The following is a 12,425-nucleotide window of genomic DNA, read 5'->3' on the forward strand; positions in this document are numbered from 1 at the left end:
CCCAGCGATCACGGCGGGCTGAGCCGCTGGAACCCCCGGCCCCCAGTCCAGCGCCTGGGACCCCCGCTGCCCCTTGACTCCCACCCTCCCTCACTCTCGTCTCCCTCCCACCCACAGGCAGCTGCTGAAGACAGAGCTGGGACCCTTCTTCACGGAGTGCCTGCAGGTGGGTGGTCCTGCGCTCCAGCTGGGCCGGCGGCTTCCCGGGCTGGCCAGAAGGACCGGGGTCCCCGGTTCTCCGTGGGCATGGGGAGCACTAGGGTCCAAGGACTCCACCTCGGCGTGACTCAGTTTCCCCATCAAAGCCCCACAGCCAGTTGAGAAATTAATGATACGACGCAGGTGAAGTCTTAGCGCCGTGCCTGGCACACGGCAGGGCTCGGGGTGGCTTTGTTATTGATGGCTCGCCTCCTCCTCAAATGGCAGGGACGCCCCCAATGTCCAGTCTGGGCCATCCCACAGCCCCAGTGCCCTGAGCCAGGGCTGTCGGCGTCACCGAGACCCCTCTGTCCTGGGCGCTGCGGCTCTCGTAATTCCCAGCCCCCCTTCCGGGGCCGCAGGCCTGCAGGGTCGCTGAGCACACGTGAACCCCCTGCCGCACGGTGCACCTGTTTAAAGTGTGAGGTTCAGTGGTTTCTAATGCACCCACAAAGCCGCGTCACCTTCACCGCCGTCTAATTCCACAGCATTGTCATTGCCGCCCCCACAGAAACCCTGCCTTTTATAATCAGTCCCCGTCCCCTCCCCCCAGACCCCCCGGCAACTCCCAGCCTGTGTCCTGTCTTTCCTGTTCGGGACACCTCACGGGGATGAAGTCACGCCTTGTGTGGCCTTTTGTGTCCAACAGTGTTCTCGAGGCTCATCCGCGCTGTGGCAGGTGTCCCTGCTTCGTCCCTCCCGCAGCCAAATATACTGTCCCCTCATCTACACGCACCCCGTTTTGTTTGTCTGTGGGTGGACCCTGGGGCGCATCCACCCCTGGCTGCCGTGAATGGTGCCAAGACCACACGGTGCCCCTCAGCCGGTGTTCAGGGCAGCGTGCACGGGACCCGTGGTGTGAGCCTCATGTGACGGATGAGTTCCCCACCTGGGCCCTCGTCACAGGCCCCACAGGCTCCGCGTCCTTCATCTGTCGTGGGATGTGAAGGCAGCCTGCCTGCCCCGCTCACTGAGGCTCCAGGTGCCGCCTGTCTCTTGGGATTGTCCCTGTGGCCACTTCCTGTCTCATGACAACCCCTGGTGGCGTCAGTTGTCAGTGTCCTCCCCGGGGGAGCTGAGGCTGAGGCACTGGCAGGCGGGAGGTGGGACGTCGGTGAGGCCCTGCCCAGCCGGGCCTTGGCTGCAGGGTGGCCCTCCAGGAGCCCCCAGGGCTCCCTCGGGGCTGTGACAGCGTCCCTGTGCGTGTCTTCCAGAACCAGCTGCTGACGAAAGGCATGGTGATCCTGAGGGACAAGATCCGCTTCTATGAGGGTGAGTTGGGCAGCCCTGTGGTGGGGACCGTGCACTGGGCCACACTGCCTGCTGGCGTGGCTGCCGGCGTCCTGGCTCGTACCAGGGACGGCGGCGTGGCAGGCGTGGCCGTGGGAACCGTGGCGCTGCCCGCCCCGCCTGGGCCTGCAGGGCTCTGGGCGGGCAGTGTGTGCCTCCTTAGGAAGACACCAGATTACGGGAGGACCCCACTCCAACCAATGCGCCTTTGCTGAGGGCCTGCTGTGTGCCAGGCCCGTGCTGGGTTCAGGATCCGTGAATGTCTGCTGAGCACCTGCTATGCAAGGGGCTCATGCCTATGCTGCTGGATTCTGTCCCGACCCTGCTAACTTGCTGGATCAACCTGTGAAGGAGACACCATTGCTGTAGCCACCCAACATTGGGGAAACCGAGTCACGGAGGGGTTCAGCGATGCCCAGGCCATGTGGCTGCTACATGACAGCCTGGCTCGTGCGCCCACACTCCTCTCTCTGTGGCTCCGGACGCCTCCCTGCGTCTGTGCTCTGGCCCAGGACAGAAGGGTGTTCGCCTGGTTCAGAGAGGAGGAGACCGAGGCCCACCGGCCTGGCGCGCTGTGGGGAAACTTGGAGCCGTGGGGCCCTCTGCACCTGCTCTGTGCGTGTCGGGTGGAAGCCCCTGAGGCAGGAGCCTGAGAGCCTCAGGCTGGAGGCACAGCCACCAGGGGTCCTGGGCCAGCTTCCTGGAGGAGGCGGCACCTAAGCCGGCAGGACAAGGCGACGAGGACTTGGCACCTGGTGGAGACACCCTCCCACGCCCCTCTCCTGACTCGGCGCATTCCGGCGGTGCCTGTGCCTCCCACCAACCCCAGCCCAGGGGAGCTGGGATCGGCGGAGAAGGGGAGCTTTGTGCAGCTTGGCAGAGTCCTGCCCACAGTGGCCGTGGCCGCCAGGCCACCCAGCAGGGAGTGCCAGCCCCGTTCAGACTCCCCAGGCCTCGGGGACAGGCCCGGAGCCCCAGGCTGGAGGCCAGACGGCCTGGGGTCCCGCTCTCACCCAGGGCGGACACGGCATTGCCCTCTGGCCTCAGGGTCCCCGTCTCAGCACCACAGGGTTGGTCGGGCTCCACGTGCGTGGCCAGTGCCTGTTGGGCCCCAGGTGGACTCCGGGGACTGGAAATGGAGGAGACCCAGGCCCCGCCCAGCAGGGCCTGACAGCCGTTTGGGGGCACAGATGAGGACCAGATGGTGAAAGCCCCGTGTGGTGAATGTCAGGGAAGCCCTGGGGAGAATGGACTGATGCCACACGGGCAGTCAGGGAGGACTGCATGGAGGCAGTAGGCCTCAAGTAAGAGCTCAAAATGCAATCTGTCCAAGGCCATGTCTGGCCCCCTTCCACCTCTCAGCTTGGTCTGAGCCCCCGGGAGAGCCCGCCCTTGAGACCGCTGCCGGCGTCCCCCCTTGTCCTCGCCTGTGTTCCTGATGGACAGGGTGCACCCCCCCCCCCCCACCCAGGGCAGCCCGGCCCTCGCCACCTGCCCCGCCCCCAGCCTCCGTGGAGGCCTGGAGTGTCACTGCTGAGCCGCGTGGTTCACAAGCATGAGGAGCCCAGGCACCAGCCCAGAGGAGGAGGCTCCCGGGGCCCCGTCCGAGGCTGCAGTTTGGTGCCCTCGCCACGAGGGCGGCTGACAGGAGCGAAGTCCAGCTGCAGGCTGCTCTGGTCTCCAGGCCCCGCAGGCGGCCCTCGAACTCAGAAAAGGAAGACTGACCGGCCCCCGGGGCAGGGCTGCGGCCCGGACCCTGCTGGCCATCAGCCGGGACGTAGCCCCTGGGTCATCGCGACAACTGCCAGCCCTTCCGGAGCACCTGCCGCGTAGCCGCTTCTAGCCCTGCGTGCGTGGGATGGCCACGTGCCCATCCTACAGAGAACCGTGCTCAGGCCCGGGCTGCGGGCCTCCCCTGGGGCCCCACAGCAAGGCCGTGCAGCCGGACTCTGTCACCTCGCAATGCCAGTCCCCCCAGACACGGTCCGCAGCAGGGGGCCTGGTCCGCAGGCGCAGCCCAGCTTCCCGGCCTTGCTTGGCGCGGCGGGGCCGGGCTGGACTTCGTGTTTTACAGCATCTGCTTTCCGCCGTGTTTCCGGGCCAGAGGCTGGAGGGTGGCCTGAGCTCAGCGGACACTGGCCTGGCCCGTGCCCAGGGCCACCCCATGGCCGACCTAGGGAACTGAGCTGCCTTTCTCCTTGCCGGCGACGGTGGGGACCTGAAGGGACCTTTGTGCTCAGGCAGAGCCCCTGGGGCTGCTAGTACCCGCCCGTCCCGCCACAGACCCAGGTGTGGGCCCCAGGGAGGACCGAGAGCTGGCCGCCTGGCAGGGAGCCCCAGTGCCAGCAGACGGCTGAGCCCAGAGGCCGGGCCCCCCTGGCCACCGGCGGACCGCCCTGGGCCTCCCAGGCCACCCCGCCAGGCTCCCCTCCCAGAGCCCCAGCACCTACACAGCCTGGAGCCTTGCAGGGTGGAGGCAGTGGGGCCCAGAGCCCGGGGAAAGTGAGGAGAAGAGAGGCCAAGGCTCTTGTCTGGCCCTGGTTCCCATGGAAACCTCTGGCGGTCAGGCATGAGCAGTGCCGTCTGGGAGAGCGGCCAGCCGGGGCGCTTGCCCCTCCTCGGTTGGAGCCGCCCACCACGTCCCCGCCGGTGGCTGGCCTGGCTTCCGGGTGGGGGGTCCGCTCCCCCAGGGCCCGGCGGCCCTCCATCCTAACTTTGCTCTGCAGTGGAAAGGCTGCAGGTTCAGCACTTGGCGTTTCCTGGACGACCGCGGGGCCAGCCTGAGGGTGCCTGAGCTGCACCCATGCCCCAGGGGGCACCCTGTCCACCTGAGAGCGGCACCCCTCCTTCCCAGGGCAGGCAGAAAGGATGGCAGAGCCATCCAGCTGCCTGCCCTCCACACACCTGCTTTTGCATGTCAAACACCAAGGATGTCAGTCAACCTGGCAGACCATCCCAAATCAATTTAGATGGTGCCTCCTCCAGGAAGCCCTCCCTGCCTGACCCTCGCCACCTTCTCTCTGCCTTCTGCTGCCTGGAGCATGTTGCCAGGCTTGGACACGGTCCCCTGGCTCCGCAGATCCCACCGCAGGCAGCCCCAGGCAGCAGGGACGCAGGCCCTGGAGGACGAGGCCTGAACTCCTCGCAGACTTAGAGTCTTCGCCTGCCCAGTGAGGTTGCCCCCAGCCGCCCTGCCTCACAGTGGCTGTTCAGTGCCTTGCTCCTGGTCACATAGTGGGACTGGGTCTCTTTGGGGCTCAACTGGGTCCCTGGTGTCGGGCCCGGCACAGTGTAGTAAGGTGGACAGAGGCCTCCGCTCCTGGGCGGGTGGGGTGGTGAGGTGAGTCAGGTGGGACCAGAGCGTGAGCTGACGCTCGCGCGCCTGCGCAGCCGCTATGGCGGGGACAGGAACCAAAGCACCTGGCACTTCTCTGCCCCAGGCCTTGCGCGGGCTCCTTGCGTCCCATCGGCTCTGTAAGGTGGGCCTGCTACTGCCCCCTTTTATTAATGGGGGAGCTGAAGCACAGAAAGGCTAATCTGTGGGCCCGGGGCCACCAAGCTGCCAAGCGCCCTGTGGCCAGGAGAGGGGGCTGCTGACCTGGGAGGGCGTGAAGCGTCTGCTGCTGAGCCCCTGTGGGACAGGCGGTGACGGCTCCCTGTGCCCACAGGACAGAAGCTGCTGGACTCGCTGGCGGAGACGTGGGACTTCTTCTTCAGCGACGTGCTGCCCACTCTGCAGGCCATCTTCTACCCGGTGCAGGTCAGCAGCCCCGGAGGCCGGGGGACCCTGGTCCACCGTGCCACCCCCCGCCCCACCGCGCAGCCTGGGGCTGGACTCACCCTCTGCCCCTCGCTGCCGCTACCGGCTGCCTGCACCCCTAGCAGGATGAAGCACATTGTCCCTGGGCCTGTCAGGACCCGATTCCCACCCACAAGATGGAAACGAGGCCGGCGCCCTCCTAAGGCCCCGTGAAGCCTGAGCGGCACGGAGTAGTCGGCCGTGCCCAGCGCATAGTAGGCGCTCTGTGTGTGACAGTCACCCTTCCCTTGTCGTGACCGCAGCATTGTGTGTGTGCAGGGCAAGGAGCCATCCGTGCGCCAGCTGGCCCTGCTGCACTTCCGGAACACCATCACCCTCAGCGTGAAGCTGGAGGACGCGCTGGCCCGCACCCACGCCCGCGTGCCCCCGGCCATCGTGCAGATGCTGCTGGTGCTGCAGGTGGGCGCGGGCAAGCGCGGGGTGGGCCGTGTGTCTCAGGCCAGGCTCCCTGGGGCAGAGCCTGAGAGGGCACAGGGTTTCGCCAGCGTCCCCAACGGGGACGCTGGCAGGAGGAGCCTGGGAGGGAGGAGTTGTGCAGAAGCCTGGGTTCCATGGCCTTGGCCTGGCCCCATGGGAGCCCAGTGGTGTGACCAAAACCCTAGTTGTCCGCCGTGGGCCAGGAGCGGGGTCTTTACAGTGCCCATCAGTAGGGCACGGGGGCTGAGGGCCGCCCCCCCTGATGCCCCACAGCGGACCCGGCATCTGTGGTGCAGACGGCTTTCATCCTAGAGGGCGGCTCTGGGGCGGGCGCAGCGGCAAGCTGTTGGCCACGTCCTCCCAGCACCGGGGGGTGAGTGGCCTGGCCAAGGCGGGATCTGACGGGCCACCAGCAGCCCCTGCTGCAGCCTGGACCTCCCGCCGCATCCCCAGCCCTGGCGCAGGCACAGCGTGCCACGGTGTGCTGGCTCGCCTCACTGTGCAGGACCAGGGTGGGCACCCCGCCTCACGGGCGGGGAACTAGTCCCCCAGGGCCCTGGCCTCGGGGGCCTGGCTGGCTCCAAAGCCCCGCCCCTTGTCCTGAATCCCCCTGTGCGTGGAAATCCTGCTAAATTAGGATCCATGAGGCTGGCCCTGGGTTCCAGGGCCAAAGAGTGTGGAGGGTCGGGCTGCCCTGCTGGGAGCCGTGGCCGCCTGGCAGCCTCGGGGGCGCCGGGCCTGCAGGCAGGGGTTTAAAGGTTCTCGGGTCACCCCGGGCTGGGTTGAGGCTGGGGGCCCTCAGCCTCTTTTCTCGTCTGTGTCATGGAGTAAGACCGCCCTCCTGACCGGGCAGGGGCGAGGATAATGGAGAGAAATCAGCTGTAAAGCCTCCTGGGAGCAGGCAGCCCCGGGGCTGGGATTCGGAACCAAGGAATAAGGTTGCCCGTTGGCCCCAGCAGCCTGGTCCCTGCGGGTGGCCAGGCTGGCGCGGTGCTGCCCCCTGGTGGCCACTGCCTCAGGCAGCTTGGCCCCACCGCCGCCCAGACTGTCCTGCTCCCGGTGGGTACGACTCCAAACCACAACCTTTCCTGTTGCCCCGCCCCCACACACACTTGGCCCACACTTTGAATGACCTCGTCCCAGCTCCCCCGGGAACTTGTCCCCACTGTTTTCAAGTCCCAAATGGATCTGAAGTCGCAGATGCTGTTCGGTGTAGTTGAGGACCCACTGTCTGCCCTGCGCTTCGCCCAGGAAGGCGCAGTTCCTTCTCGCAGGGTCCCAGACACCAGGGAACAGCCGTGCAGCTGAGGGCTCAGGGACAGCGCGGCCCCCGCCCCGTCTGCTCTGCACAGGGCGGCGGAGGCCCGGCGTCCACGGCAGTTCTGGGAACGAGGTGGCCTCCAGTTCCTGGGAGCCCGGCGCCGCTCAGCACTGCCGTCCTTGCCCACGGCACCGCTGCCGGGGGCAGAGACAGCTCCAGGGAGGTCGGGGTCCCCGGCGGGCGGGCACCCCCAGAATCCTACCCCCTCCGTGTCCGAACACAGCTGGGTCCACTGGACCTGCGGTGATGTCCTGTCTCATTTCTGAAATCAGTTACGTGTGTCTTCTTTTTTCTTAGCTCGTCGGGCAAGAGGCTTGTTCATTTTATTGGTGTTTTCAAAGAACCAGCTTTTGGTTTCGTTGATCTTCTCTATTGACTCCTGTTTTCAGCTTTATTAATTTCTGCTCTGAGGTTTTTTTTTCCTCCTGCTTACTTCAGACTTAATTTGCTCTTCTTCGTGTAGTTTCCTAGGGTGGAAGCTTAGATTATTGACTTCCGAGCTTTCCTGTTTCTAATGTGTCTATTCAACGCTATAAATTTCCCTCTAAGCATTGCTTTTGATGTAGTTCATAAATTCAAATGTTACATTTTCATTTTCATTTAGTTCAAAATCTTTTAAACTGTTTCTTGAGGTTTCTCCTTTGACTGATGTGTTATTTAGACGTGAGCTGTTTAATCTTTATGTATTAGAGAATTTTCTAGTTATCTTCCCGTTATTGATTCCTGGTGTCACTTCACTGTAGCCTGAGAGCAGACACTGTATGCTTTGTATGTTTAAAAATCTGTTAGGGTCTGTTTTACAGCCCAGGGTATGTTCTGTTTTGGCAAACGTTCCATGGGAGCTTCAGAGGAGCGTGTCTCCTTCCGTTCCTGGGTGAACTGGCCTGTAGACGTCAGCGACGCCCGGCTGATGGGTGGTGGTGTTGCGTTCAGCTGGGTCCCTGCGACTTTCTGCCGCTGGGTCTGTCGTGCCGAGAGGGGTGTTGAAGTCTCAGCTGTGGGAGTAGGTCTGTGTCTCTCCCTGCAGTTGTTAGGTTTCGCCTCCCCTCATTTGCGCTCTGTTGTCAGGCGCGTGTATGTGAAGGATTGTTATGGCGTCTTGGAGAACGGCCCCCTCTATCACTGTGTCCCGACCTCCTTCCGTTACTGCCTCAGTCTGGAACCTGCCCCGTCTGAAGTGAACGCAGCCCCTCCAGCTGGCTTCTCAGCAAGGGCCCAGCATAGCTTTCTCCCTGCTTTCCCTTTAATCTGCATGTGCCTTCGCAAGTTTAAGTGGGCGAAGGCAGCGTAGAGCTGGGCTCTCTCACTGGCTTGAACTGGTACTTTGTGTTATTACCCTGAGTGTATCTTGTCCCTTGCTGGCAGCTCCTTCAGGAGCGACATCTTTCATTCGTTCATCTATCCGTCATTCAGCAAGCACTCACTAAAACCCTGTCCAGTGCCGGCCCCCTGCCAGGGAGGCTGGGCACTCAAAGACGGCCCCTCCCCTCCCCATCAGCAAGCCCAGCGCTGTCCGGTGGGCAGCCTCGTTCCTCAGGCTTTGGCTTGAATGAAACTGGATGAGGCAGAGACCCCTGCAAAGCTCCGGACAAGGGGGGGTGTCAGGGAGGAGCTGGGTGAGCCCTGGCAGGGGGCACAGGGTGGAGCACGTGGCGGGGATGGGCAGCTGTCAGGCAGAGGGGCCCGGGCTGCCCAGCTTGGATGTGGACTCGGGCCTGGCCCCGCGGGGCAGCCTTGCCCACTGGCAGTGCCCCACGGGCGGGGCAGGGCAGGCAGGACCCCGGCGGATGAGCGTGTCCCCACAGGAGGACTCCCTGAGCCTCTAGGGAGCCAGCGCCCGGGGACCCTCTCCCCAGGGGCAGATTGCAGACCGCCCGACCTCACTCGGCTGCAGGGTCCTTCCCCGCAGGGCACAGCGGGCTCCCAGACCCAGCCACGGAGGGTGTCCGAGCAGGAGAGCGGCCACGAGGCCTCGGCGCGCAAGAGCGCTAGGGAGGAGGTCTTCGTGTGGCCGCCCTCGGGGCCAGGGCCCCGTGGGAATGGGGGGGAGGGGCACTGGGCGGGGTGTGCATGGTGGCTTTGAGCGGAGCCTACGGAGTGAGGGAAATGGGGGTGGGCTGTGCGGTGACCCCCCCCCCGCCTCCCCCTCTCACAGGGCGTGCATGAGTCCCGGGGTGTGACCAAGGACTACCTGCGCCTGGAGACGCTGATCCAGAAGGTGGTGTCACCCTACCTGGGCACCTACGGCCTCTACTCCAGCGAGGGCACCTTCTCGCACTCCTGCATCCTAGGTAGGGTCGCCTGGGCCGGGGGCGGGGTGGGAGCCACACTGGGCCCATCCGCCCAGCCCACCCTGGGGTGAAGGAGGCCCCGGGGCGGGCACGGCAGCGTCCCTGAGAGCCCAGCAGTGTCCTCTGTGTCCCCGGGGGAGTCGCGCTTGCGCTCCATCCTGAAAGTCAGGCGTTGGCCAGGCACAGCATGCGGCACAAGTCAGAGCCCCGGAATTTGGAGGACCCCAGGGCAGGGCGGGGTTCAGGGGTGGGGCAGGCGTCCTGGGGCTGCCTGGCGTGTCCACGGAAGCCAGTCCTGTTGCTGCTTTACCAGTCGGCCCATCAGTTCACTCAGCAATGGGAACCGAGCACCTACGGCGTGCCGGCGCCTGCCGTTGGTCCCGGGGGCTCAGGAGAGACCAATCCCCACCCTGGCGCATCAGGGGAGGCTGACCAGTGAGTGCACAGCCCCCTCCCCGCACCGATAAGGGCCCAAGGTGACCTGTGCCCGGGTGACATGGGGCCTCGGGCAGGAAGCTCCGGGAAGTCCAAACTGGGAGGCGACTGTCCAGCTGAGGACCGGGGGGAGCCAGGCCTGGGGGCAGGGTTAGGAAGAGCGCCCTGGACCAAGCAGTTGGCAGCATGAGAGCTGCTTGGAGGTGTCCCCTCGTCCTTTGTGACTCCCGCCCCCGGTTGGTATAACACCTGCCGACCAGGCATGTCTCAGCCCAGACAGGGTCTCCCCGTGGCCCTGGGTGAAAGGACGGCCCCCGCCCCCTGCCTTGAGGCGGTCACCTCACCTCCTGGCCAGGAAAGACCCAAGCCAGCTGCTGGGCACACTCAGCCGTGCCACCTCGTGGTGCTCTGTGGGACTGCGTGGTCCTGAGTGGGATCAGAACGCCCCTGCGCAGCCTCGGCCACCCCGGGGTCCTCTCCCACCTTCCAGGGGCCCCCCGTGACACTCAGAATAAAACCCCAGCCCTGACCTCGCGTTGATGGGCCCCTTGATGTCTGTCCCCACGGTGGCACGTACCACTCCCTGACTTGGGGACGACCCATGTGGCTTTGTTGTTCCCCCGCCACACGTGCATTTGAAGGCTCCAGCAGGGAGGCGGGGGGCTGCGGCGGCCGCCCGGGGAAGTGCTGGTGCGGAGCACGTGCTGATGTTTGTTGGCTTTGCGCAGGCGGGGAAACAGGCACGTGCTCATTCGAAACCGGAGAGTTGGCGTAGCAGCCCCCCAGCTGCCCCCGACCCACCGCCTCTCCAGGCTCAGAGGCTGGGACCAAGGAGACAGCGGGGGTGGCACCCGCACCCCCTTCCCGGCTGGGCCAGGCCGCCCCTGGGGGGCTACGGTGGGGATGGCCGGGGTCTGCAGCAGCCAGGGCTCGCCTGCGGCCGCCCTCCCAGGCGGACGGGGGCCCCGTCAGTGCTCACAGTGGGAGACCCCCGGCACCGGGCAGGCGGACGGGCCTGGCACACCCAGGGTTGCCGAGGGGCCGCCCCGCCCGCGTTCCCTGGCCTCCAGCGCCTGACGCCTGTCTGTCTGTCTCTCTGCAGAGAAGCACTTCCTGCGCCGCTCCCGCTCCGGGGACATCCTGGCCAAGAACCCGGTGGTGCGCTCCAAGAGCTACAACACGCCGCTGCTGAACCCGGTGGCCGAGCACGAGGCGGAGGGCACAGCGGCCGGAGGCCCCGGCATCCGCAGGCACTCCGTCTCCGAGATGACGTCCTGCCCGGACGCGCCCGGCCAGGGCCCCGCAGGGGACTTCATGGCCTCCCCGGGCCTCCAGTCCGGGCCCTGCCCCAGCAGACTGCAGCCCCCCGAACCCGGCCCGGCCTGCGGCTCCCTGCCCTCCTCCAGCCCCGAGAACCTGGTGGACCAGGTCCTGGAATCCGTGGACTCGGATTCCGAAGGCATCTTCATTGACTTTGGCCGGCGCAGTGGGTCTGGCACCTCGAAGTTTGAGGGGGACAGGGGGCGCCAGAGCCTCGTGTGAGGGCCTGGTGTTTTTACTGAGCCTGAGTGCGTGCCGGTGCGTGCGTGCGTGCGTGTGAGTTTTTTACTCGTCCACTCCCGGTCAGCCTCATCCACTTTAGCCCCCGTCCCCCACTTCGTTGGAAACACCATTTTCACCGGCCCCAGCCCAAGCACCACGCCGTTCTGGGGTGTCGGCCCGGCGTCTTCGCCTGCCGCCCACGGGGCACCGGGCGCACCGGTCAACCTCATGTGCATGGAAGGGCCACCACCACTCACTCCCCGCACCAGCCCGCCCAGCACGCCACATCCACACCCGTGGAGACTATGGATCTGGCGTCCGGCCAGGCCCCAGAAGGACCCTTGGACCCACTGCCCCGCCCCACACACCGCAGCGTGGCCTGCGGGTGACTGTGTGCCCGACCCTCAGAGCCACCAGCCCTCACTCGGCCAGGGTGGCCCCGGGCCGGAAGAGGGTGGAATAAAACGTGTCAACCCTGCTCCCGGGCGTGTCGTGCCAGGGTCCCCCAGAGGCCGCGGCTTGTCGGAGACCCCCGCCCTGCTGTCCGACTGGCAGTTACCCAGTTTCTCTGTCCCACCCTGTCAGAGGGGCCCAGCGGCCCCGAGGGAGGAGCCAGGACCCCAGGGGGCAGAGGCTGCTCCAGGCCATGAGCCCTGACCAAAGGGGGCTGGCCCCTGCCTTTGCCCCCAGCGTAAAGCACAGGGGGCTGGAAGGGGTCAGGACCTGCCTGGTCCCCTACCACGACCCTTGGCGGGACACAACTGGGGAGGCCGCCTGGGCAGGCCGGCGACACCCGCTCTTACCGCCCCTGCAGCTGTGTGCCCCTGGCAGGATTTGCCCCCCTGCGGCTCTGGGGTCCAGGTCCTGAACCGACATGGGGAGGCTCCCTGGCTTGTCCCCACGGAGGCATCAGTGCATTTCCTGAGGCCCAGGCTCCTCAGCCCTGTCCCTCGGACGCACCTTCTCCGCCCCGGCGGGCTTCTGACAGCAAAGGGCTGCCTCCCGTCTGGCCTCCCAGAGAGCTGTCCCCTCAGTGCCGCTGACCCCGCAGGTCATCGAACCAGAGGTGTCCTGCAGCCTGGCTCACAGTCCACTCCGGGCTGTGCAGACA

The 12,425-nt window shown here is 65.9% G+C and overlaps 1 protein-coding gene across 2 annotated transcripts in view; it reads left to right on the plus strand.

Moving 5' to 3' along the window:
- Nucleotides 1-11,784, plus strand: part of PRR5 (proline rich 5) — a 47,630-nt gene extending 35,846 nt beyond the window's left edge. For both annotated transcript variants that reach the window (XM_054582583.1, XM_054582582.1), the window contains 6 exons: nucleotides 118-166; nucleotides 1,413-1,470; nucleotides 5,157-5,248; nucleotides 5,567-5,707; nucleotides 9,202-9,337; nucleotides 10,875-11,784. In XM_054582583.1, the coding sequence (XP_054438558.1) occupies nucleotides 118-166; nucleotides 1,413-1,470; nucleotides 5,157-5,248; nucleotides 5,567-5,707; nucleotides 9,202-9,337; nucleotides 10,875-11,314 (916 nt within the window). In that variant the 3' untranslated portion in view covers nucleotides 11,315-11,784. The remainder of the gene's footprint in view (nucleotides 1-117; nucleotides 167-1,412; nucleotides 1,471-5,156; nucleotides 5,249-5,566; nucleotides 5,708-9,201; nucleotides 9,338-10,874) is intronic.
- Nucleotides 11,785-12,425: the final 641 nt, after the last annotated feature.

The sequence above is a fragment of the Pteronotus mesoamericanus genome, unplaced genomic scaffold, assembly GCF_021234165.1.
Source record: "Pteronotus mesoamericanus isolate MK-2021 breed Mesoamerican mustached bat unplaced genomic scaffold, CSHL_Meso_final contig_702, whole genome shotgun sequence".
Taxonomy (NCBI): domain Eukaryota; kingdom Metazoa; phylum Chordata; class Mammalia; order Chiroptera; family Mormoopidae; genus Pteronotus; species Pteronotus mesoamericanus.